This window comes from Ursus arctos, unplaced genomic scaffold (genome assembly GCF_023065955.2).
Source record: "Ursus arctos isolate Adak ecotype North America unplaced genomic scaffold, UrsArc2.0 scaffold_6, whole genome shotgun sequence".
NCBI classification, from domain to species: domain Eukaryota; kingdom Metazoa; phylum Chordata; class Mammalia; order Carnivora; family Ursidae; genus Ursus; species Ursus arctos.
This window is the reverse complement of record NW_026623078.1, coordinates 76,468,885-76,493,613: the sequence shown is the minus strand read 5'-3', so window position 1 is coordinate 76,493,613 and position 24,729 is coordinate 76,468,885. Positions and strand designations below refer to the sequence as shown.

At 49.8% G+C, this 24,729-nt stretch overlaps 1 protein-coding gene across 1 annotated transcript in view; it reads left to right on the top strand.

Annotated features, from left to right (window-relative positions):
• The window catches only part of ADCY8 (adenylate cyclase 8), a 223,336-nt gene extending 200,993 nt beyond the window's left edge, over positions 1-22,343 (top strand). Inside the window, exons 14-18 of the mRNA XM_026495400.3 lie at positions 2,024-2,182; positions 9,817-9,963; positions 17,511-17,603; positions 18,971-19,085; positions 21,856-22,343. Coding sequence (XP_026351185.1) covers positions 2,024-2,182; positions 9,817-9,963; positions 17,511-17,603; positions 18,971-19,085; positions 21,856-22,343 — 1,002 coding nt within the window. The remainder of the gene's footprint in view (positions 1-2,023; positions 2,183-9,816; positions 9,964-17,510; positions 17,604-18,970; positions 19,086-21,855) is intronic.
• Positions 22,344-24,729: the final 2,386 nt, after the last annotated feature.

Below are 24,729 nucleotides of genomic sequence, written 5' to 3'. Positions count from 1 at the left end.
GGCTCAGGGCGTGATCCCAGCGTTATGGGATCGAGCCCCACATCAGGCTCCTCTGCTATGAGCCTGCTTCTTCCTCTCCCACTCCTCCTGCTTGTGTTCCCTCTCTCACTGGCTGTCTCTATCTCTGTCAAATAAGTAAATAAAATCTTCAAAAAAAAAAAAAGAAATGCAACTGATTTCTGAGGGGTAGAATTTAGAGATTCATCAGTTGCATACAACACCCGGTGCTCATTCCGTCCCATGTCCTCCATAATGTCCATCACCTGGTTACCCCATTCCCCCACCCACCTTCCCTCCAGCAACCCTGTTTTTGTCCTAGAGTTAAGAGTTTCTTATGGTTTGTCTCCCTCCCTGATTTCGTCTTATTTCATTTTTCTTCCCTTCCTATACGTTCATCTGTTTTGTTTCTTGAATTCCACATAAGAGTGAAACCATAGGGAATTTGTCTTTCTCTGACTGACTTATTACCCTTAGCATAATACCCTCTCGTTGCATCCATGACGTCAACGCTCTTTTTTTAGATCAAAGGTGGCATACTCTACACGCTTCTTTCCACCTTGGAGACTAGTCTGTCAAAGTATAGAGAAACACTTCTCCCTTTTTTCTTTTTATAGCCGTAAACAATAGTTTATTGGACCAACAAAATGAGCACCTGGGTTTCCACCTTTTGTTATTACAAATCCTGCTGAAGGAGTAATCTCGTGCCTCTGTGTTTCCACTAAGACTTTCACATAAGACAAAGGAAAGAAACTAGCTGAATGTTCTAAGCCCTTGAATTCAGGGCATCTAACCATGTGTTCGGCCATGCAGTATATTGTCCATTTTGACAGTTAAAGACTCAGAAATAGGGATGCCTGGGTGGCTCAGTCAGTGAAGCTTCTGCCTTAAGCTCAGGTCATGATCCCAAGGTCCTGAGATCGAGTCCCCAATCGGGCTCTTTGCTCAGCGGGGAGCCTGCTTTTCTCTCTCCCTCTGCTGCTGTTCCCACAGCTTGTGCTCTCTTTCTCTGACAAATAAATGAATAAAATCTTAAAAAAAAAAAAAAAGACTTGGAAATAACGGCATTCCCAAAGCAGTGGTAAATATGGTTTAGGGAATTCTTTAAAAAGGAAGCTGTCTACTCTATAGTGCAGGGAAACTAAGACAAAGGGGAACCAAAAATGTGCATTGAGTACCTACTGTGTGCCACGTGCCTTCTCTGTAACTCCATAAATAATTCTTCTTCCAGTCCCGTGTGCTCATTGGTGTTCATCCCAATTGTAGAAATGAGGAATCTGTGATGAAGTCACGAGTCCAGGTTACAGCGTTTGAATGTGGGACCAGGACTCTGAGTCACATCTGTGTCACAACTTAAAATCCACAGTCCTTCCATTTGGTTCTTTCTCTTGCCTGGTGCTGAAGAGCTCAGGCTCTGGAGTTGAACTCTGGAGTTAGGTCCAGTCCTGGCTTCCCCACTCACAAGTGTGTGACTTTGGTCAAGTCACTCACCCTGTTTGCTTGGACTTTCTCATCTGCAAAATAAGGATTGATAATGATGCCTCCCTATCAGGGTTGTTGTGTGATGAAAGGAGTGAATGGATATATATTTCTTAGAATAATAGCTGAGACGTAACAAACACCATCTAAGTGTTTGACAGCTTTATTATGGGAACTTACTTGTGGAGTCAACAAATATTGGTGGAGCGTCTCCCTTGTGCCGGGCATGGGGCTCCATGGAAGGATGTCGTTGAGCAGGTGAAGGGACTCCTGACCTCACAGCACCTACAGTCTAGCAGACGACACAGTCATCCCCAGACAGTCACACAATCACAAAATCATAGGTGCCTTAATGGGAGGAAGGGAAGGTACACAGTCCCATGGAGTCTAATCACCCTCCCATCTCTTGAACATCCGATGGTCAGCTCGGACTCTATTTTGATGGTGAAGGGTTCCAGAGAGGCCTTCTCCCCCTCCCACCCTGTCTGCCTGAGCCCGTACCCCGGGATCTCACCCCTTCCTTCTCTCTCTCTCTCACACATGGCAGCTGGAGTATACAGCCCGCCTTGACTTCCTTTGGCGAGTACAGGCCAAAGAGGAGATCAACGAGATGAAGGAGCTGAGGGAACACAACGAGAACATGCTCCGGAACATTCTACCCAGCCACGTGGCCCGCCACTTCCTGGAGAAAGACCGAGACAACGAGGTGAGCCCAGGCTTGTCTGGCCGGGAGGAAGGGTAGTGGTGGGCGGGGTGCGGTGGAACACACTGGTCCTGAGCTCTGGGGGAATCCCGCTGCCCTCGCGTGAGCACCGAGAATGGAGACCGCGCTACCCCAGAGTGCCAGGCTACCCAGACTGCCTAGCACCGCCCAGTCTACGGAGGGCCTCCCCAGCCTCAGGTACGTCATCTGTGAGATGGGCTTCATGGGAGCGCCCTCGCGAGAAATCTGAGTTTTATATGCGTCTGTGGTGTATTTATGTGGATACATGGAGTGGGCTCTCCAGTGTCTTGCTATGTGGGTAAGAGGTTACCATTGATGTTACCTGCTGATCCACTGAAGACTTTTGGGTTTGTGACCCTTGCCTGAGGGTAGAACTAGGAGAGACCCCCCTGGGGTCCGTTTCCCACCCCAGCCGCCACAGCAAGATCAGTGGAAGAGATGTAAAGGGGATGAGTCAGTTGCTTCTTGAGTAATTCTCACGTACCCGGGCCCTGGAGGTCTCCTGGAGGCTCGTCCAAGCACCCCCCACCCTCCTCGACAGATGGAGTTCTCTGGAATCAGCTTCAGGCCTGCTTTTCTCAAAGCTCCCTAAGGTCAGGGTCTTTGTTGCAAGAGCTTCTTGACGAAGCCAAGAAAGCAGAGAGACTCCTGCTGTGCTTCCGCCGTGACCACTGGAAGGAGCAGGCAAAACACGGGAGCCCTCAGAGGGAAAACCAGAAGAGAAATGAAAAGAAATCTGCTTTTCAGTTAATACACCAAAACAATGAGGTATCTGGGACCAGGGGAGAAGAGCAAGAATTTACTGGCTTTATCCTGAAAGGAAGGAAACCACCCAGAGATGCTGAGGTCATCAGCTATGGTCCAGGCCAAACCCCCACTGAGCAAAATAAATGGCAGTTTCGGCCTGAATCATCGAAGACATGTTCAATCCAATGTCTCGTCCTGCTTCTTTGAGGTTTTAAATATTGAAATAGTTCACACTTGAGCAGGCTGAAGCACAAAGTTTTGACATGGCCTAGAGAATGTTCACAGGGTAAATAACCATTTCCTGAACACCTGCTATGTGCCAGGTACGGACAGGCAATGGATGTAAATGATTTTTCGTTCTAGTTACAGTCTTAAGAGGAGAGGTCGTTGCCCCACGTTACTGACGAGGACTCGGGAGCTCAGAGAGGGCCCTGACATGCCTCCCTGTATGGAAGCCAAGCTGTGAGTCAGTTCCCGTCCCGCGGATTTCTTCCTCTGTGCTGCACTGTCCCTCCCATGCCTCTGGGGGGTTGGCAAGACTAGCGTGTGTGTGACAGACCGAGTAACATGAGAAGGGGTGACAGGCCGAGGCAGGAATGCTGTGACCTGTGGGAACTCCCAATATCCTGTCTTGTTATTGTGAGAGGCTTTCTTAGCTTCTCTTCTTGCTACAAATCTGAACTACGATACAAACCTCTGAAAGTCTGATTGGGGTCTGGACGTGATAAGTTTGGGGCCCAGCCTCCACGAGGCCACAGCACTGCTCATGCATGCAAGGGGAAAGGGGATAAGAACGAGTATCCCCATTTCATAGAAGAAACTGAGGCACAGAGAAGTAAGGACACAAAGCTAGTGAGTGAGCCGTGAACTTGAATTCACACCCAGGTCTGTGCCACTTCAAAGCTGATCTTGTGTTTTGTCCCATGATGCTGTTAGGGCATGAGCAGGAGAGAAGGGGCAACAGTGACAAGCCATGACTCACACCGTCTAAACACAGGGCGATGCACAGAGCCTTGCCCCCTGGGACATCCTGTCCAGGTGGTTCCAGCTGTGTCACCCCACAAAGCTTCTGGAAGCTTCTGCTATTCCGCTGGACTTTTGACTTAGATTAGTATTCACCACCCCAGGGCAGGAACTTTCTCACAGATGAGGCCCCCTGAGCTGGGTCATCAGTGTCAAGCAGGCTTTTGCTGAGTCCCGGGAAACGCATTTGCTCGTTGTAGCTTTTTTAAGACCTGCAGAAAGGACATAAGGAGGGCAGGTGTCCCAGGTGCTGCAAAGTGCCTGCAGCACAAATTCCATCTCTGCCACTTGCCAGCTGTGTGACCTAGGCCAGCTTACCCAACCTCTCTGAACCCACTTTTTCATCAGACTCATGAGGAAATGATTCCAATCTTGCTGACTTTGGTGTGAGAACTCAATTGAGTAAGAACACGTGAAGTGCCTGGAGCAGCCTGGTGGCCAGGTGGGTTCGGTGTGGAAAGGCTGGGGGGTGCTCTCAAAAGCCTGACACCCGAGATTCAATCCTGGCTCGTCTCCTCACTACCTCTGGAACTGAGCAAGCAATGAAGCCCTCTGGACCTCACTTTCCTCACCTACGAAGTAACAATCCTTTGCAACTTGCTCCAACTGCTACAGTGTTTCCATGAGTAATTATGCATAAAGCACCTAAATGGTGCTTGGCCCATTTTAGGAGCACTCTGGGTTGTTGCTATTGTTTTTGGTACAGGTGAGCCATCATTATCTTTTTGGTTCCTTTGCAATCCCAGCGCCCCCCCCCCCCCGACTCATTCACTCATTCACTCATTCACTCAGCAAGTATTAAGGGAACCCATGTACCAGGTGTTGTTCTAGATCCTGGGGGTTAAACAGTGAACAAAGAAAAGTCCTTGACGATCTGGAGCATGCGTTTTCGTGGACAGATAGACATGAACATGAATAAATATACAGGATCGTGCCCAGTAGTGATCAGTCCTCCGCGGACAGAAGAAGCTGCGTAGAGAACAGAGTAGGTGAAGGGGGTGGGGTTGACCTTGGAGGGTCTCTCCAAGGCGGTGATGTTCGCACAGAAAGCTGAGGATACTCATAAAGTCAACCAGCCTCAGACCTTGTTTCTCCCCTGCAGAGAGGTGGCTTAACTCCGTATAAGAAACACAGGACCTGGAATCAGGCAGGCCTAGGTGCCCGGGGCCAAGAGCCTGTTGAGTCTTCATTCTGATATCTGGGTGGAGCAGAGAGTGCATATATGCTCAAAATCCTCTATGAAGCCCAGACCAGAGGGCGATCGAACAATCATAGCTTTTCTATATTCATCAATCCCTCCCCAGTGTGCAGCGCTCTTATGTTCTTTGAACCCAAAATAGCAAGAAACAGATGGCATACTCCAAGCAGTCGACTGGGGAGAGTTGAACAATGGGGCTGTCTTTAAAGGTGTAGGCAGGTGGCTGGCGCTCTTCCATGCCCCCCCAAATCTCTCAACTCCTTTGTGCACAGCACAAATTCCATCTCTGTTATTAACTAGCTGTGTGACCTAGGGCGGCTTACACCACCTCTCTGAGTACATATCCTCATCTGATTCGTAGGAAATAATACAGACCTTGCTGAGTCAATGTGGGAATTAAATCGGGTGAGAACACACGAAGTGCCCCACGCAGCCCGGTGTAAGGTGGGTTTGGTATAGACAGACCACCTGGTGCACTGGAAAGCCCAGTGCCCTGGGTGTGGTTCCTTACAGCCACTTTCTTCACCAGTTAGCATCTGACCGAGAGGACTGAGCCTCCTCCCACCCCAGTCCCACCCCTCTACCCTCCAATGGGATGCAGCAGAGTCAAGATCTTAACTCCGGTCATAGGTCTTGAAGTTTAGGCACTGGGAACCCCAACATCGCCTGTCAAATCAGCCATCCTTCCAGAAAGACTTAACCAGATCCAGTTTCCAGTCCCGGTGACATTTATTTCCAGGCGTTATCCTGATTATTGTTATTTTTGGGGTGGCGGTTGTGGTCCTGGCGTTTGCCTGTTAGCAATGGTAGCAGCAGCAGCATGGACTCTGGAGTCGGGCTGCCTGGGCAGGCGTGGATTCCAGCTCTGTATCTTAATAACCACGGGTCTTTGTAAATTACTTAATGGCTCCATGCCTCAGCTTCCCCATAAGTAAACCAAGATCATAACTGTATCTAGGTCCTGGGGTTGCGAGCATTCAACACAATGATGTGTGTGCAGCCTTCTGTGTTGTGCTTGTCACACAGGAAGCACCCCATTGCTGCAGCTGACAGTATTAGCATTATTTGTATTATATAAGCAGTCGGAACATTCCGATTGTTGGCAGAGGCTGTGAAGTAAAACTAGGAGGCTGGGAGGAGCTAGAATTTGTGAGAACACTCAAGCGGATAAATAATTGATGAGAAACCCCTGGGGACCCGCCTTTTATCACAGTGGCATTTATATATCATCAGGCAGAAGCGGGAGGCCAGCTGGCCCACTGGGTCATTACGGACTGGGTTTCAGAGGGCTCTGGTAGGGTTTTCTCTTTTCCCTCTGTTTTAAACAGAAAAGAGAAATAACGGGTGTTATGGGCTGAATTCTGTCTCCCACAATTCCTATGTTGAAATCCTGACCCCCAGTCCTCTGGATGCAACTGTATTTAGAGATAGGTTTTTTAAAGAGGTGATTAAGTTCCAATGAGGTCATCAGGGCAGGGCCCTGATCTACTCTGACTGTGTCCTTCTAAGAGGAGATTAGGACATATACACACGCAGAGGGGAGACCATGTGCGGACACAGGGAGAAGAGGGCATCTCCAAGTCAAGGAGAGGACCCTCAGGAGAAAACAGCCCCTTCTGGGGCTGAGTCCAGCTCCTTCTGGGGTATCACTCCATTGCTCAAGGCCAAGGTGAATGGCCTCCCCTTAGAAAGCCACGTGCCATTGCTCTGCTCTCGGCCACCATCTGCCCTCCCCACACCCTGCCCCACCCAGCCCAGTGCAGCCAGCCACCACCAGCCTGAGCTCTTTTGGACGAGGACCAGTGAAGGTGTTCATTCAGATTCATCAGGCTTGAAGCTTAAGACTGATCTTGAATCAGGGACACCATCTTTCTCGGACAGAGGGCATGAAAGCCAAATGAGTCAAGCCCAAGTGTGCAGAGTAGGGAGGGCCCCGAAGGTCCTCCAACCCTGGCTTTTCCACTGCAAGTGGTATGATCCAGAACAAAGGCTTAACTCTTCTCTCTCTCTCTTTCTCATTTTCCTTATCTGTAAAGTGGCAATAAGAATCAGAGCCTACTTCACAGGATCATTGCAAGGATTAAATCTTTGAATTCCTATGAATGCGCTTGGTAAGCTTTGATGTTGCCTGCAAAGACCAGGGAGGCATGACTTCCAACAGTTTAGAGCATTTACCTTGTACCAGACGCTATGGACAGCTTGCGTGATAGTGCAGGCATCCAAAAAATACGAACTGGATGATTAGAATGCACTAAGGTGAATGGCATGGGGTCTTTGCCTCGTGGAATTCACGCTAAAGGAAGAGACAGACAGCAGGTGAAGATGCAAGCGGCCGGGGTGCTGCCACAGCACGTCGCTCTGCCTCCTGACCCCAGCTGTGGTCTGGGAAGGTTCACAGAAGACACGGTATCGACGTGTCTAGTGAAGGCAGAAAACAAACGTTAGCCTGGTCAGGGAGGTTCACTTCAAGAAGGAAGAACATGTCCCATCAGGGGACAGTAGGAATCAAAGCATTCAAGTGTGAGAAGTGTGCGTGTGTCTTTGTTTGGCTCTTCCAGAAGCCGATCTTGAGACAAGGACTTGGGTGAAAGTAATTCACTTGGACGTGGTTCCAGGAAGCCCGGGCAGGCAGGAGAGTGGGAAGGGAGGGAAGGGCTAAATGAGGCATTATCAGACTAGTTACCTCTGCGGGGGACAGGAGCTCAATCCCACTGGGAATCCGGGGACATGTTGAAAGCATACCTCAGAGCTACCTGGCCCAAGGGGTGAAGGAGCTGAGGACTATAAGCCAATTGCCATCAGTCCCTGGTTGAGAGCAGCTCCCCGGGGACATTAATTTCCTGGAGCGGTGAGCCCTCTGCTCACAGGGGCAGAGTGCCCTCTAGTGGTCAGAGGGAAGCTCCATGCAAAGCAAGGCAAGGGTCCACGGGGGGGACTTCAGGGAGAGAAGCGGTCAGTCAGGACCCCTGCAGCACCTGCTACCACGTGCACACAGGAGTACAGTGCTTCGCTGTTTCTGGAACACAAGGTCCGATGCAGGGAATCGCAGGCAATGAGGCAGAAGAGAAAGGTGGAGGCGAGCGCATGCATATATGAATATATGTCATGCTGCTGTGTTTGAGCTTTATCCTGAGGGCGGTCGTGGGCCACTGGCAGGTGTGAAGAATGGGAGTGGCATGGTCTATATTCTGTCTTTAATAGGTCACTGTGGCCACCATGGGGAACTTGCCTCGGGATGGGACAAGGCAAGTCAGGGAACCCAGTGTGGGGAGGACAGTGGGTAGCCCTGATAATAGCAATGGCAGGAGGGGCAGAAAAAAAATACCTGAGACAAGAAGCCAGCAGAATTTGGCAATTTATTGAATCCGGATGTGATGGGGAAGAAGGCAGACGTCAAGGCGTCTCCGAGCATCTCTAACCTTATGACTCGGCAATACTGAGAGCACGAGGGGACTGGTTAAGGTGGAGAGGAGGTGCATTTGGGTGTGGCATTTACAGCTTGAGTGTGAGAACAACCCAGCGTGGGGCGCAGCAGCTGGGAGCCCGAGAACGGGAGCCGACTTGACCGGAGTTCAGAGGCTCTCCCACCTGAATGCCGGTGAAAGGTGGAGAGTAAACGAGATGGCCCGGGTAAGTGCGTGAACTTTGGACCTGGATGTCAGTCAAAGACAGAACCACAGCCATCACCACCACGTCAGATGGAACGTAGGCCCCAAAAAAGCATCTCTGAAGGAGCCAGGCATAAGAACGCAAAAGCGGCATCACTGAAACAAGAAAGGTCAAGAGACTTGTGGTCTGGGCGTGATGACCCCACCGACCTGCACGGGTGTCCCGGAAGACATGAACCGAAACCTGGGTGGTGATTTTTTCCACTTTGGCCGGCAGTCTGACCTGTTCCAGAGTCACTTCATCGCGGCCTGACATGGGAATGAACGCTGCCAAGGTGGGGACAGGCAGTGGAGGGAGCTGGTTTGGGAAGTCTGCACGAAGGGGAAGAGAGATGGGTGGATGGTCACAGGGGTGCTTAGTTTCCAGGGGGTGTCGTACAATTCCATGTAGGGGACATTTGGAGAGGGGAGGGGTGCGGAGGAGGAGGAGAGAAGAAACAGAGGAAAGGATCACTGCAGGAGGAAGTTACTGAAGCAGTTAGAAACAGGGGCTGTCAAGACATCCGGTAGAAACGTTGAAAATGGAAAAGGGAAGATGCATTGTCTGCAGTTGAAGCAAAAGGATGAAAATAAATACGAACATAGACACGAGTGTGAGTATTGAAACAGTGCCGGGTCACTGCCAAGAGCCTCAGTTTTGCCACAGACGTCAGAGACGAGACCACCTCTTGAGAAGAGTGGAGTTGGGGGTGAAGTTAGGGACAGTGGCAAGGGTTTGGACTCGCTGCTAGGAGAACAGAGGAGGAAGCTGACCAAGGACAAAGGGTGGGCAGTCAGAACTCGGGGCCCAGCCGAGGCTGAGACCATGAATTGTCAATGGCCCCAGTACACGTGGCTACCGTGTTGACGGTTCAGTGTCGGAGCCCCGTTCTGGGTCCTCTCCGCCGGCACCTGTGCGTGAGTGCACACGGCGGGGCATCACCGCAGAACCTCGCCTCTGACGACTGTTTCTGGCTCCCTCTGTGTGTCTCCCTGTGCAGGAGCTGTATTCTCAATCTTACGATGCCGTCGGGGTGATGTTCGCCTCCATCCCGGGGTTCGCAGACTTCTACTCTCAGACCGAAATGAATAACCAGGGAGTGGAATGCCTGCGCCTGCTGAATGAGATCATCGCTGACTTCGATGAGGTATATCAAAGCCTCGGAAACCTACAGTCCCGGGTGGGCATCCCTGTTGTCCTAGCATCACATTTGCTGTGGTAATAGCCACGGTTTGCACTCACAGAACCCCAGGCTGCAGTAGGGACACAAACACGTATTAGCTAATTTAAGTACCGTGTGAGATAAACACCATTGTTTTCCATCTGGGGGATCGAGATCAGAAGCCTCAGTGAGGCTGGGTAGTCTAGCCCAATGGCAAAGAACCATCAAATGGCAAAACTAGGACTTGATTGGAGGCCACTGCAACGCAGGCACTGGCATCGCGGAGACTGGGCACTGATGGCGGCATTTCTCCCTCTGCTCAACGTGCCAGAGATAAAACCATGAATTAGCATTTGGTCATAGACCTAACACAAGTATACACATGCCCCGATAGTGCTTTCTCCTTTTAGGCTCCGTGAGTGTAAAGAACACACGACATGGGGGCATATGCTCTTACTGCACTGTATTTACATTAATAAGACTTGGCAGCAGTGACCCCCCCCCCATCTTCTAGCTTGAAGAAGGGCGCAATTATCCATCCATTTGCCCAGGCCTGAGAAGGGAAGTGATTCATTGAGAAAAATTCTAGGGAAGAGGCCATGTAGGAATGGGGGTTCAGCTGAAGTCTAGCCCCCTAGCCTGATCCCCGGGGAGCTCAGATGCCTAAGTGGTACCACAGAGTTGTTTCACACTGAGGCGAGGGGGCCAAGTTTTGTACACCTGTGTTGGTCAGCCATTGGCTGTAGGCTGCCCCTTGATGGGGGAGGTTGCCTCACTTCCCAGGCATTTCCAGCAAGGGGGTTCCCAATGGCCCAAGGCAGTTCTCCCACAAAGGGTACAACAGTGCCCTGTCAGCAGCCAGACCCCATGGCATTCTTGAGAATGGCCCCACAAAGGAGATGTTTTGGGGGGCACCAAGAGCATTTGCGACATCACCCAACAATGTCCTCTCCCTCGATCCCCCCGTTCCATTTAGCTACTGAGTCCTGTGGGTTCCTTCTTGATGGCTCTTTGGTCTGCCCCTTCCTCAGCATCTCCTTGCCTTCGCCATCTTGCTTCTCCCCTGGATGACTGCGGCATTCCCTAGCTGCCCCTTCCTACACCTCACCTGTCACCAAAACCACAACTGTCTTTTCACAACCCTTTGACACCTAAAGCCCATCAGTGGCTCCCTTTTGACAACTCCTCCCTCGTAAGGTCACCTGAGGCTTTGCTCTCGCTGCCCCTGTACGCTCTCCGGCCTACTTCCCACTGCCACCTGGTCCCCCACCCACCACCCAGCTGCTTACAAGCCATTATGCCCACCTGGCTATTCCACACTCTGCTCTTTCTGCTCCCAAGTTACGCCATCCTCACCATACCCTGTCCTGTCTCCCTCAATTCCGTGGCCAGCAGAAAACCTAATCCTGAGCAGTCCATTCAAACAGCATCTCTACTTCCGACACCTCTTCTAATCCCCTTCTATCCAGGTAAATGTGGTCACTCCTATTTCCGTGAAAAACTTGTACTCTGAAACCTTCCATCATAGAGCCTGAAACCCTTCAGTGTACAGATCTGCCGCCCCCACTAGCCATGGAGTTCTGGGGCGGAGACCCATCTTACTAATATAAGTGCTTACCTGGTGTTGCCACAGATGAAAACCATTTCAATACATAACATGCCGTTGTGACTTATCTCTCAACAAAACCCACAGGGTAGGAATTATCAGCCTTCATTTTATAAGTAAGCAGCACTGAGGCTCAGGGACACCAAGAGAGCCCAGGCTTTGCCACCACTAAGGAGCACTGCCAACGTTTGAACCCAGGTCTGCCATACTGTTTTGGTTTTTAACCATTCACTGGCAGCTATGGTCCCAGTTTTGTAGTCAAAACGACAACAATGGCCATTTTCATTGTTCTAAGGAGGGGGTGGGGATCAAGATGACTCAGACACAGTCCCTTCTTGTTTCCAGGGCTTCACAGTCTAGTGAGGGACAAGATGGGCTGAGTCGCCTTTACCCGGGAAGTCAGCGGTTAAGTGTCCTCATACAGAGGGCCTTGCATTGTGGAGATTGGAGAATGATTCCATGATAATAGTACCTTTATTCCAGCTCTTTGTGGCAGGCCATATGCTCATAACGATAGAAATTATACTCTTATGTATCCTGTTAAGTCCTCAGGGACTTGTGCCTAGAACATAGGAGATGTTCATAACAGATGCTTACTAAGTAGTTGCTAAAGGGATCAATCAGTCAGTCAATCAATGAATTAATGGAGGACAAAAACCAGCTGGAAAATAGCAAGGTGAAGATAAACTAGGTAATCCAAAACATATATTTAAATTAAGGAAATTAAAATAGCTGTATTTTTAAAAACCTGACTGAAGGATGAGCCATCAGGATGTTTTATTTTAAACTCTATAGGCTCCCACCCCTAAAAGTACTCACGAACATGTTTTTAAATTGTAATAACTAAATATAAATTAAATTTTCATCTCGGTGCCCCAATTTGTAGACACCTGGTGTCTTACAAAAATCAGACAGCGCCCCTAGTGGTAGAGGGGGGGTTTTGCAAAGGGAAGTTGGATTGGTGGGGAGAGGGGAAGATTGATTGGTCCTGGAGCTGGGTTTGAGACCAGGAGGAGGAGGAGAGGACGAGAAGCTGGAAGGAAGTGAGAGAAGAGAGGAGGGCAGAGATGAGAGGGAGAATCGAAAAGAAGATGTTAGGAAAGATGCAAAGAAAGGGAACCCTCTTACATTGCTAGTGGGAATGCAAACTGGAGGAGCCGCTCTGGAAGACAATATGGAGATTCCTCAAAAAGTTAAAAATAGAGCTACCCTACGACCCAGCAATTGCACTATTAGGTATTTACCCAAAGGATACAAACACAGTGATTCAAAGGGCACCTGCACCCCAATGCTTATAGCAACAATATCCACAATAGCCAAACTATGGAAAGAGCCCAGATGTCCATCAACAGATGAATGGATAAAGGAGATGTGGCATATATGTACGATGGAATATTACTCAGCCATCAGAAAGAATGAAATTTTACCATTTGCAATGATGTAGGTGGAACTAAAGAGTATTATGCTAAGTGAAATAAGTTAGAGAAAGACAAATATATGATTTCATTCATATGTGTAATTTAAGGAAAAAAACACAAATGAACACAGGGGAAGGGAAGGAAAAATAAAACAAGACGAAATCAGAGAGGGAGACCAACCATTGAGACTCTTAACTCTAGGAAACAAACTGAGAGTTGCTGGAGGGATAGGGTGGGGGATGGGGTAATGGTGACGGGCATGAAGGCGGGCACATGATGGAATGAGTGCTGGGTGTTGTATGCAACTGTGAAATCACTAAACTCTACGCCTGAAATGAATAGAACACTATGTGTTAATTAAATTAAATTTTAAATAAATTTTTTAAAAAGGAAAGAAGAGGAGGAAAGGGGAGGAAGTAGAAGAGAAGGGGCAGAGGAGGAAGAGGCAAGAGCATCCAGTCAGTAGGAACACTCCCTGGCCTGCCAACCCCAGGCACTGTCAGCTTTCCCCACGTGGGTCCTTGGGACACCCAGACATGACTTCTTCCTTTGTGTCAAGAGAGAGTCTCTGTGCTCTGCCCTGGCGAAGCTCCAGCCAGGTGCCCTGGTGCTGACTTTAGCAACGATGCTGCTCTTCTTGCTGGTACAAGTACCAGGGGAACCTGAGAGCATGTGACATTCCTTCTTGGCTCAGACGAGAGCAGAACAGAGCACAGAGCACATGCTCCAAGACTGGGTTTGCAATAACCCGATGCCGGGCTCCTTGCCCCACGGCCCCTTCTTTGTTGAAGGCAGAAGGGTGCTGCCACATCTCAGCACTCCATGTGGACGAGTGAATTAATAAAGGGGCTGATTAGAAACCACATTATGCCCCCAGATGCTTTTAGCCGTATGGTGGATCCATTTGCTGCATGGACATTCGATGGAATAATGAAGCCTCCTGCTGCCTTCGGATTGACTTCTGAGGAGCAGGCAGCTTTGCTTGGGCCTGAAATTGGCCCTTGGCCAAGTCATTCCAAGAGAAGAGAGGAAGGAAGAGACCCCTGTCCCTGCAGGAAGCTGGGGAAAAGCAGTTGAGAGAGAGAGAGAGAGAGACGGGCAACCGAAGATATGCCAAAATCCCCGAGCTAACGTTTTAACAGTGGCAGGGCTGCTTAGAGACCAAACCTGCTTAGTGGTGAGTGAGGACAAATGTCAGACATGATCCCAGGCTGAGGACGTGCAGGATGACCCAGCCACTTCCTTTCCTGGGTGCAGTTGGTGGAACCTTCACTGGGGCAGAACAGTGGCTTCATTTTAGCTCAAGAAACAAAAATAATAAAGGCTTCCTCAGCTGTGAATGGGGAACACACACACACACACACACACACACACCCCAAAGCAAATCACGAAAGCACCTGCCATTGTTTTCCTTGTTTCCCAGAAGGTTTCTCTCCTGCTGGAATTTTTCATGTTTTCTTAGTTCCAGATTAATTTGGAGAGGAGGTCTGTAGCAACATGTGTGTGGAAAACCCATATCGTCTTCTCGGTCTGACCCACCCATGGCATGAGCCCCTGAGCGTATTATAGTCTTACAAGGAGACCGAGAGTTCGAGAACCAGAAGTTATATCTAAATACCTGCCGACATAGGGGAATAAGAGGCTAGAACTTAGCCCTGGGAGCTAAGGGAGGTTTGAGTCTTGAACCTACATCTTCCACTCAGGGCTGGCTTCGTGGATGTGTGACCTGTGAAGCGTGGGTAGTGAGACACAGTCAGAATCTGGGTATCGCTGAAGGTGAGCTAAGGATTTCCTGAAAGGTTAGATGTGAATTATGATGTTTTTATCCAGCACAACTGGAAAAGTGGAGACACCATTAATCAAGATGGCAGGTGGATAGAGGGGACCAAGGGTGTAGTTTTGGGAATGGCAGGCTAGAGATGTCTCTGAGGCCCGTAATAGGGATGTCACTGAACAATTTTGTGCAGAAGAGTCTGATGGTCAAGGGAAAACACATACATCTGGGAATCTTCAGCGAAGAGATTGTGTTGAAAGCCATAAGCCATCATGAGATTGCAAGGGAGCAGGTTATTTCTTTTAAAGATTTATTTATTTATGTAATGGGGGGGGAGGAGCAGAGGGAGAGGGAGAGAGAGAATCTCAAGCAGTCTCCCCACTGAGCATGGAGCTGGACACAGGGTTCGATCCCACGATCCTGAGATCACAACCTGAGCCTAAATCAAGAGTTGGACGCTTAACCCAGGCACCCTAAGGAGTGAGTTTAGATGGAAGAGAGAAGAGGTCTGAAGCCTGAGCTGTGGGGCCACCGGCACTGTGAGTTAAGGAAGATAAGAAGGAACTAGCAAAGGAAACTAAGGAATTGCCAGTGACATGGAAGTAAAGCCATGAGTGTGGCAGAAACCAAGTGGGAAAGGTGGGTCAGATCCTGCTGACAGGCCAAGCAGGGTGAGGCCAGTGGACGGGCTATGGGAGTGGTCATCGCAAGTCTGGACGAGAGTAATGTCACTGTCAAAGAAGGGACTCAGGATGCCGGTCTATAGTGGATTTAGAAAAGAACAGGGAAGAAGTGGAGGCAGTGAGGAGAGAAAACTCTTAGAGGATTTTTATAGCAAAATAAATGTGGTGTCCATAAGGACTTTTTTTAAGATGGGAAAAATAACCACAGTCCTCTTCTTACTTCTTCGAACCTACCGTGCATTCTCCCCAACCTCCAGCCCTCATTCATGTTGTCCGCTCTGTCCAGATACTCCCCCCAGCCCTTTCCATGCCCCCAGCTTCCTAGCACACAAAGCCATGCACCCACCCTTCCTTCCTCACTCTTAAAAGTGAAGCTCAAAACGAACGATTTCTCAACATTTGCTGCAACATGGACGGCACTGGAGGAGATAATGCTAAGTGAAATAAGTCAAGCAGAGAAAGACAATTATCATATGGTTTCTCTCATCTATGGAACATAAGAACTAGGAAGATCGGTAGGGGAAGAAAGGGATAAAGAAAGGGGGGTAATCAGAAGGGGGAGTGAAGCATGAGAGACTATGGACTATGAGAAACAAACTGAGGGCTTCAGAGGGGAGGGGGGTGGGGGAATGGGATAGACCGGTGATGGGTAGTAAGGAGGGCACGTGTTGCATGGTGCACTGGGTGTTATACGCAAGTAATGAATCATGGAACTTTACATCGAAAACCAGGGATGTACTGTATGGTGACTAACATAATAAAAAAATATTTAAAAAATAAAAATTTAAAAAAATAAAAGTGAAGCTAGAAATCACTTGCTCAGGGAAGCCTCCAGATATTATCGAAATGCTCCATTCTCATTCCTATACCTTGTATGTTTCCATCATGCATTTTACTAAAATTGAACTACGGCACATTTTGTGTGATTATTTCTTTAACGTGTGATCCCCGCCCCTGCCTGGACTGTCAGCCCTCTGGTGGCTGGGACTTCCTCTCTTGCTCATCAGACATCGCAGCAGCTCAATGGATAGTTGCTGTATTAGTTTACTGTCACTTCTATAACAAATCGCCACCAATTTAGTGACTTGAAACAACAGAAATTTATTATGCTACTGTTTGGAGGTCAGAGGTCCAAAATGGATCTCGCAGGCTAAATCAAGGTGTCATCGAGGCTGTGTTCCTCCTAGAGGCTCTAGGCGAGAATTCGTGTCATTGCAGTTTTAAAGGCCACCTGCATTCCTTGGCTTGTGGTTCCTTCCCCCGTCTTTAGGACTGGCAGTCACACCTCTGACTCCTGCTTCTGCCATCACATTGCCTTCTCAAACTTTCCTGCCTCCTCCTTTGACTTATAAGGACTCTTGTGATTACGTGGAACATGCCCAGCTAATCTAGGGAATCTCCCCATCTCGGGATCATTAACTCCATCACATGTGCAAAGTTCTTTCTGCTGGTAACATCTCCACCGGTTCCCAGGATTAGGACATGGACATGTGTTGGAGGAAGCAGAACGGGAAGCCACAGGAGGGTTTTGCACAGAGTGGGGACATGATCTGACTTGCCGCTGAATGGGGTCACTCTGGCCGCCAGGCTGAGAGTATGCAGGTGAGGGAGGGAGCAGGTAGGTAGGTCATGGTGGTACAACAACCAGATGTAAGCCAACAGTGGCTCAGGCCGGGATGCTGACCGTGTTAAGATTCCACATACACGTTGAAGGTATAGCCAAAAAGATTTGTTGGTGGATTGGGGAACCTTTGTGATTTCTTTTTTGAACCAGTAAAATAACCATTGATTTCAAAGATTCAGTGAAACAGACCTACTCCTTAAAGAGTATCTGGGCGCACCCAGCGCAGAGCCTGGCACTTAGCAGGTGCTCAGTAAACGTAGGTTGACTGCCTAAAGGCATGATTCTCCGAGAGAAAAACAGCTGTCTCGAGGATGCCAAACCAGAGAGGGCAGTCCTCACTGTGAGCTGGGGCCTGTTTCAGGAAAGCACCCCCGTCTTCTGGAAGAATAAGCACCAGGACTAACATCATTGCCCGGATCTATTTCAGCTGCTCGGCGAAGACCGGTTTCAAGACATTGAAAAGATTAAGACCATTGGCAGCACCTACATGGCCGTGTCAGGCCTGTCACCCGAAAAACAGGTAAGGGAACACCTTGCGCTGGGCCACACCCTATGGCAGGTGCCTCACTGTTGTCAGGTCGCTGAAGGCAGGGAGGCCACCATCACCAGGCTGCGTGACGACTGGTGGGGAGCGCATCTGATGACCTGGATACTCTAGCTGTGTGATATGCATTTGTTCCTGGGGGAAGTAAGGTCTACTGGATGAAACGGTGCTTCTTTATGATGGAGAACCCTCTAGGCTCCATTCCGAACCTCACTGTTGACTTGATGAACAAAATCAGGGCCCTGAAATACCCTGATATGACTTAGTTGTGGGTGTTACCAAACTCCTGATATCAGCCTGTGTTCTTATTCTTACAGTCTGTAAGAATAATAGTAGCTCCCACTCTTTGGAGGGCTGACTGTGGGCCAGGCACTCGGGTCAAGTAGGAAACTAGCATCTACCTTCCAGTGTGAGTGGATGGTTTACCTGGGACCGTGTCATGCTCCCCACACCAAAGTCTACATGGAGATGAGTCTAAGTTACTGGGAAGAAGGAATCCTCGTTTCTTTTTCTCACCTTTCCTTCGCTTGCTTTCCAACTAAAAACCTGGAAACATTCCACGAGCAACTACCTGGGAAGACACCCATACTAGTCATTGGATGCCCACACGTGGCGCTCGATAGCAGGGCCCGCAAAGTGCAGCCTGCCTGCCAGATCTGACCTACCATCTGTTTTTGTCAATAAAACTTTATTGGAACACGGCCACACCCATTTATTTATCGTTTAACTTTGTTTCCTTTGAAGCTAAAATGGCAGCATTGAGTAGCCATGACAAAGCCTAAAATATTTACTATCTGGCCCACCCCTGAAACGATTCGCCAGACTCCGCTCCGGACGGGCACAGAGCACTTTCACATACACAATCTCATGCAAGCCCTGGGAGGCAGGCAGGGCATATATGCAAATCCCCATTTTGTAGATGAGGAGACTGAGGTTCAGAGAGGCCCAGAGGCTTTCTCTGCCTTCCCCCAGGTGTTCCATGAGCAAACGCCTATATGAAACATCCCTTAAACAGATGGTGTGAGCATTGTGATGGAAATACACAGATTTCCTAGGTTGGAGCACGTGCGCGCACACTCGCGCACACACACACACACACACACACACACCCCGGTAAGCGTACTCAGGAATACACGGTTCATCAGCCCGACAACACAAGTGCAGATGTGGGGGAAGGAGTATGAGCCACGCATATTACACTCGCTTGAGTGTACAGAGGCTCACACACCTGGTTGTCTCCGTCTCAGGGGCGCGCAGGTAGGTGAGGACATAGGGCTGGTCCCTGCTGCAGAAAAGTTCACGTCGGCCAGAGTGAATAAATTCTTCTCTCCCCTCCGCTCCAGCAATGCGAAGACAAGTGGGGACATTTGTGCGCCCTGGCCGACTTCTCCCTCGCCCTGACCGAGAGCATACAGGAGATCAACAAGCATTCCTTCAACAATTTCGAACTCCGGATCGGTGAGTAGTTGCTGGGGGTGTGGTGAGTGGGGGGCCCACAGAGCTGGCTGGCCTGGCTCCATCAGACCCTCCCATGCCCTCGGCCATGGGTAGTTTCTCCTGTGGAATGCGGCAGGCTCAGTGTGACCTTGCCAAGGACAGGGACAGCCTCAGCTCAGGCCTGTCTGGCCTTCTTCTCACTCAGGGTGCCGGAAGCCAGGGAAAGTTCCTGGCCTGTGTGCAGAAATACACCACAAACACTATGCCCTGGCTACCTTTCCGCTAACTTACCTGGGCAGTACCCCGCCCACATGAGGCCCGGTAGAGGGAGGGAGCTGAGTCCTCTGTCACTTCATTCCGACCTCATGTCATCTGATGCTGTTGGTCGGTGCACTGCTCCCTGGTTCTTCGGCATAACGGCCTAAAGCAAAAGCCGGTTTCGACTTCTGAGGATGTCAGATGCTGTGTTGTGCAGGGACAGACAGAAAGCCTTTTGGCTCTTCCCTTGGCTACACAGCTGACCCTTCCTTGAGATTAGAGACACCCTTGAGCCACACAACAGTGCCACCAAAACCATAGCAATGTGAATAGTGACCCTTTATAATGTGTAACTTGCCAATGCCTTCGGCACTCCTGCTGATTGTCAAAGGCCTCTTCCAGCCAGTGTGAACACCCCTGCTCTCATCCACGTTCTCATTTCATAGTGGGTCAACTCAGCCCCAGACAAGGAGAGTGATGGCTTGCGATCACACAGCCAAATGGCCACTCGGGCAGGGACCCCAGGACGACAGGACAGACCTGTGACGTTCTGGCTGCCAGGCTGCAGGCTAACACAGCCTTTGCTGCCGTGTCCGGATTTTACATGTCCTCTGGCCAGCATGCCATCTGACGGACTTAGCTCTCCCTGAGTAGCTTTTAAGAACCAAGCGTCAAGAAATGCCAATATCTGACTTGTCAGATCTAACAAATGCCACACACCTTTGTTCACCAAAATAAAAAGAAGTCCTATTTTATGTTGTGGATCTATGGCTGGGATGTTTGGGGCTTGTTCCCACATGTTCTATCGACCCTATGTGTCCTTTCTGAAATCATTGACCACACACTTGAACCAGGACTAAAAAAGCACAATGTCAACCCTGAACAAAGCAGATGTCGCTGGGGCCAGGGCCGACCCTTGGTGTGAAATCTCAGAGTGCTAACATCGTTCAAGGGTTAGAAGATGATTTTCGCGACTGTGCTGGGCATCTCAGTTTGTGTTTGGGGTCCGTTGTGACTGGGCAAGCCATTCGAACCCTCTGAATGCCAGTTTCCTCGTGTGTAAGCTGGGCGTGGTATTATTTACCCCTGCCTCGTGGTAGTAACATGGAATCAGATGGGGCAATGCCCATGAAATGTTCTGCAAATCATGGAGAGATCTCCGTCACTGTGATTCCCACGCGGTCCACAAGGCCTGCTTCTCCGATTTCTCAGTCACTTCTATCTGATTTTGTGTGGGGCGGGGAGGGGTTTGCTCTCCCCTCCGCCTGGAATGATCTAACCCAGATGTCTGCATGGCTTGTCCGGTCTCTGTCTTCAGATGTCTGCTCAGAAAGGCCTTCTTCCTTCACCACCTCCTCCAAAATGCCCCCTCCCACCCCTCTCTCCCTCTAACCCAAATGGTTTTTCTTTATAGGCTTTATGATTCATTGATATATTACTTTTTTTGTTTCTGTCTCTCCCCAGTAGAAGGTAAGCTGCATGAGGGCTGGGACTATGTCTCTCTTCTTTTCCACCATTTCCCCCACACCTGGAACAGTGTTGGTACCCGGCAGGTGTCTAGTCAGTTTGGTAGAATACATGAGAAATTCTGAGTGTACTAGAAGGAGACATATGTGACCACCAACATGTTTAGTAAAATGCTGTTATTCCTAGAAGAAGTCTATGTTTCATAAAAGAAGAGTCACTGAAACTGTCTGCAAAGGCATTCACCAAATAAACCGTGGGATTGGGCAGACATGGTAGTCCAAGGAGAGAGGCGGGCAGGGACAAGGCACAGAGGTGCGTGATGGCCGGCAGGTGAGGGCAACTCCAGCACTTCGGGGTGGGCACAGTGTAAAGAAAGGTGAAGGGGAGAGTGGTGGTGAAGGAGGCTGACAAAGCTGGCAAGAGCCAGATTCGGGAGGCGCTTGGCTGTGATTCCAAGGCACATGGGCGTCATCCGTGGCGGGTGTTTGAAGTGGGTTGGAACTCAGTCAGATGCGCCCCAGCAAGATCCCTCCCGCTCCGGCAGCGATGTGGAGGACGGTCTGCAGGAGGACAAGGTGGGGGCCGGGGGAGCCGGTTGGGAGGCTTTGGCATGGGCCAAGGGAATGATGCTTAGGACCTGGACGCAGACCGAGAAGGAAAAGGTCTGCCTGAGCTCTCAGAGCACTGGAACAGCAGAGGCTGGAAGACACCCAGCGTCCTGATTCCTGGGCCAGTGCTCTGTCTGTCCCAGCAGCCAAGATAAGTCAGTGTCCATGTGAGAATAATAATAATTCCTCTCGAGCACTCCCTGGTTGTCAGGGACCACGCCAAGGCCTTACTTCCATTATCTCGATTCTTCTTCCAATTTTCAGATGGGAAAAGTGAGGTCCACGTAGGCTAAGGCACGGACGCAGGTCACACACATAATGCGTGACCGAGGCGGGATCTGGGCCCTGCAGTTTATCTGCAGAGACCACCTCCTCGCTGGTCACTGTCCCGGGCAGGGCTGCAGACACATCAGTGATGTCCCTCTTCTCTCATCTCTCGCTCCTTTGGTCACCTGCAGGCATCAGCCACGGCTCGGTGGTAGCTGGCGTTATCGGCGCTAAGAAACCGCAGTATGACATTTGGGGCAAAACCGTGAACCTGGCAAGTCGAATGGACAGCACGGGGGTCAGCGGCAGGATCCAAGTCCCCGAGGAGACCTATCTCATCCTGAAGGACCAGGGCTTTGCCTTTGACTACCGAGGGGAGATCTACGTGAAGGGCATCAGTGAACAGGAAGGAAAAATCAAAACATACTTTCTGCTGGGAAGAGTCCAACCCAACCCATTCATCCTGCCCCCGAGAAGACTGCCCGGGCAGTACTCCCTGGCCGCGGTCGTCCTGGGCCTTGTCCAGTCCCTCAACAGGCAAAGGCAGAAGCAGCTGCTTAACGAGGACAACAACACGGGGATCATCAAGGCTCATTACAACCGGCGGACTTTGCTGGCACCCAGCGGGCCAGAGCCCGGAGCCCCAGCCGAAGGCACCGACAAGTCCGATTTGCCATGAAAGCATTTTCTTTGTGTTTCTTTTTTTGTATTTCTTTTATATATAAAATAAATATACTAATAAAAAGGTTTAATTTTTTTTAGAACAAGGATGGCTTCGTTGGTCTTGGCTACGCAGCACTGAAGATAGGAGTTGAGCTTCTCTTTCATCACAGACCGTTACTGACCACCTCTTACGTACAGGTTCTTTGAGAAACACTGATAAATAAGACCCGGTCCCTGACCTTGAGAGGCTCACAGCTGAGTGTGAAAGAGGGACGTGTAAACAGATGTTTGACACACCTGCCATTTATTGAGCTCCTGTGGCGTGCAGGGCCCAGTGGCCAACTCTTTACATTATGACCTCATACGTACCTTGTACGTACCTTCCAGCATATACTGAGCACCTACAGTGTGCCTCTGTGTTCCTAAGCTCCAGAAAAATCCTGGCAAAAGTCTTGCCCTCATAGAGCTAGCATTCAGGGTGGGAATAATGGATCATATTCCTATAAGCCAATATATGAATGGTCTACTTCCAGATAGGGGTAGAGGCAATAAAGAAAATCAGGTAGGACAGTGGGGATAAAGAACTGGGGGTCGGAGAGGCTGTTGAACTGGAACCCACAAGGAAGGCTTCTTTGAGGCCTTTGTGTTGAAGATTTTCCTTAAATGATGAGAAAGAAGCGCCTGGGGAGAAGTGAAGGAGTCAGAAAGAATTGGAAAGGCCCAGAAGTGGAATCAAGCCCACGAGATCTGCTGGAGGAGCAGCGATGAGGTCATGGGGGCGGGAAGGGTTGCAGGAGGGCTACACCCTCTCCTGGGAAGACTGCATCCTACACTCTTCTCCCCTGACCACAAAAACTCCCAGGAAAGTTTCGTGCAGATGAGAGAGCTGAGCAAATTAAAGGATTTTCCCCAGATCGTGTACTTAGCTGCCGGACTAGGATCAGAACTCTCGGTCAGTCAACGCTGACTGCTGTCACAGGTGACTCCCATTTTAGTGGCTAACACACAGCGAGATTGCTCTCATTCACAACCTGTCGGACGTGTGGAGGTGGGGGGGATGGCGCTCCATGCTGTGATTGCAGGACTTAACCTCCTGCCGCTGAGGATGTGGGAAATGCCCCAGTGTGCTGGGTTGAGCGTTCCCAGGGCAGTTCCTCGAGGTGCGTGGACTGTGGTTCGAATCCCCCACTCGTCGGTGGGTTGATGTTGGGTTAGTAGCATAAACTGGGCACCAGAGATTCTTCACCTGCCACGTGGGGCTAGTCATGGAAGCCGCAGTGATTTAGAATTTTGAAGTTTTCAGATTTAAGAAATACGGTTAAAGTGTCATACACTAGGGAACATCCCCAAAGGGGTATGAGGCAGTGCGCAGTAATTAAATCTGTTAATAATGTTCTCACAATACACGAATATTCACACCAAGGAGCGTAACTGGAGTCTGTAAATAGGACTCATTTCAGGGCATGTTTTGCCCCCAAATTCATTATAAAACAAATGATTGTCCACCCACGACGCCTCACAAGGCTGCCACGCGGCTGACAAGCAACAACGCGGCTCATCACCCAGCAGCTCGGCCCTCTGCCCCATCCAACATAGCTTGTTGCTATTATGACACACGATGGCTTTTCTGAAATAATGGGCATTTGCCCTTTGCCTTTCTCTTTAAATCTTGGTTATTTGTCCACACTTAGAAAATTTGCTTTAAGGAATATATGTTACTTTAATCATGAAAAAAAAAAATGGATAATTAAGCCAAAGTAAAACATGTGGGTTGCCTTAAAGGCGTGCAAAGGATTTCACTGGATCCTTGGAGATTGCATGCTGAGCCAGAGGGTCTGGACCACTCCCGGGATGGGGGTAGACACCTCGCAGAGGGGGCCGGCTAGACATGGTGCATGGGGCTCCCCCCTCACCCCCCCACCCCCCGCCGAGGCAGAATTTTCCCAGGGACGCAGTCACCAGTGCTGACCCAGATTTCAAGGCTGCCCTTTTGGATGCAGCGTGAGAATGGGTGTCGGAGACTCATTTCCTCCCCTGACATTTTTATTCCAGACCCACAGGCCTTTCTGACATTCTCCTTCCTGTGCCAACCAGCATTTCCAAGTGAGAATGTTGCTCTCAGATGAGCTGTGGGCTCCAAACAACTGAACCCAATATTTTATTGATGAGTTACCAGGGGGGCAGGGTGCCCTGCAGAATAGCGCCCTGTGCCGATTTAAATTATTAATTGCATATCAGCCACACACCTCCCGCCACCATCCTGCCCCTCTGGCCCCCGGAAGATAATATTGCCATTCGGAGTCGCCATTCTGATAAGCGATCTGAGTCGACTCCATGCACCTGTCTTTTCCTTTTATAAAAACAGACAGCTTGACTCGAGTGCAATCAGCTTCTGTTTGGAA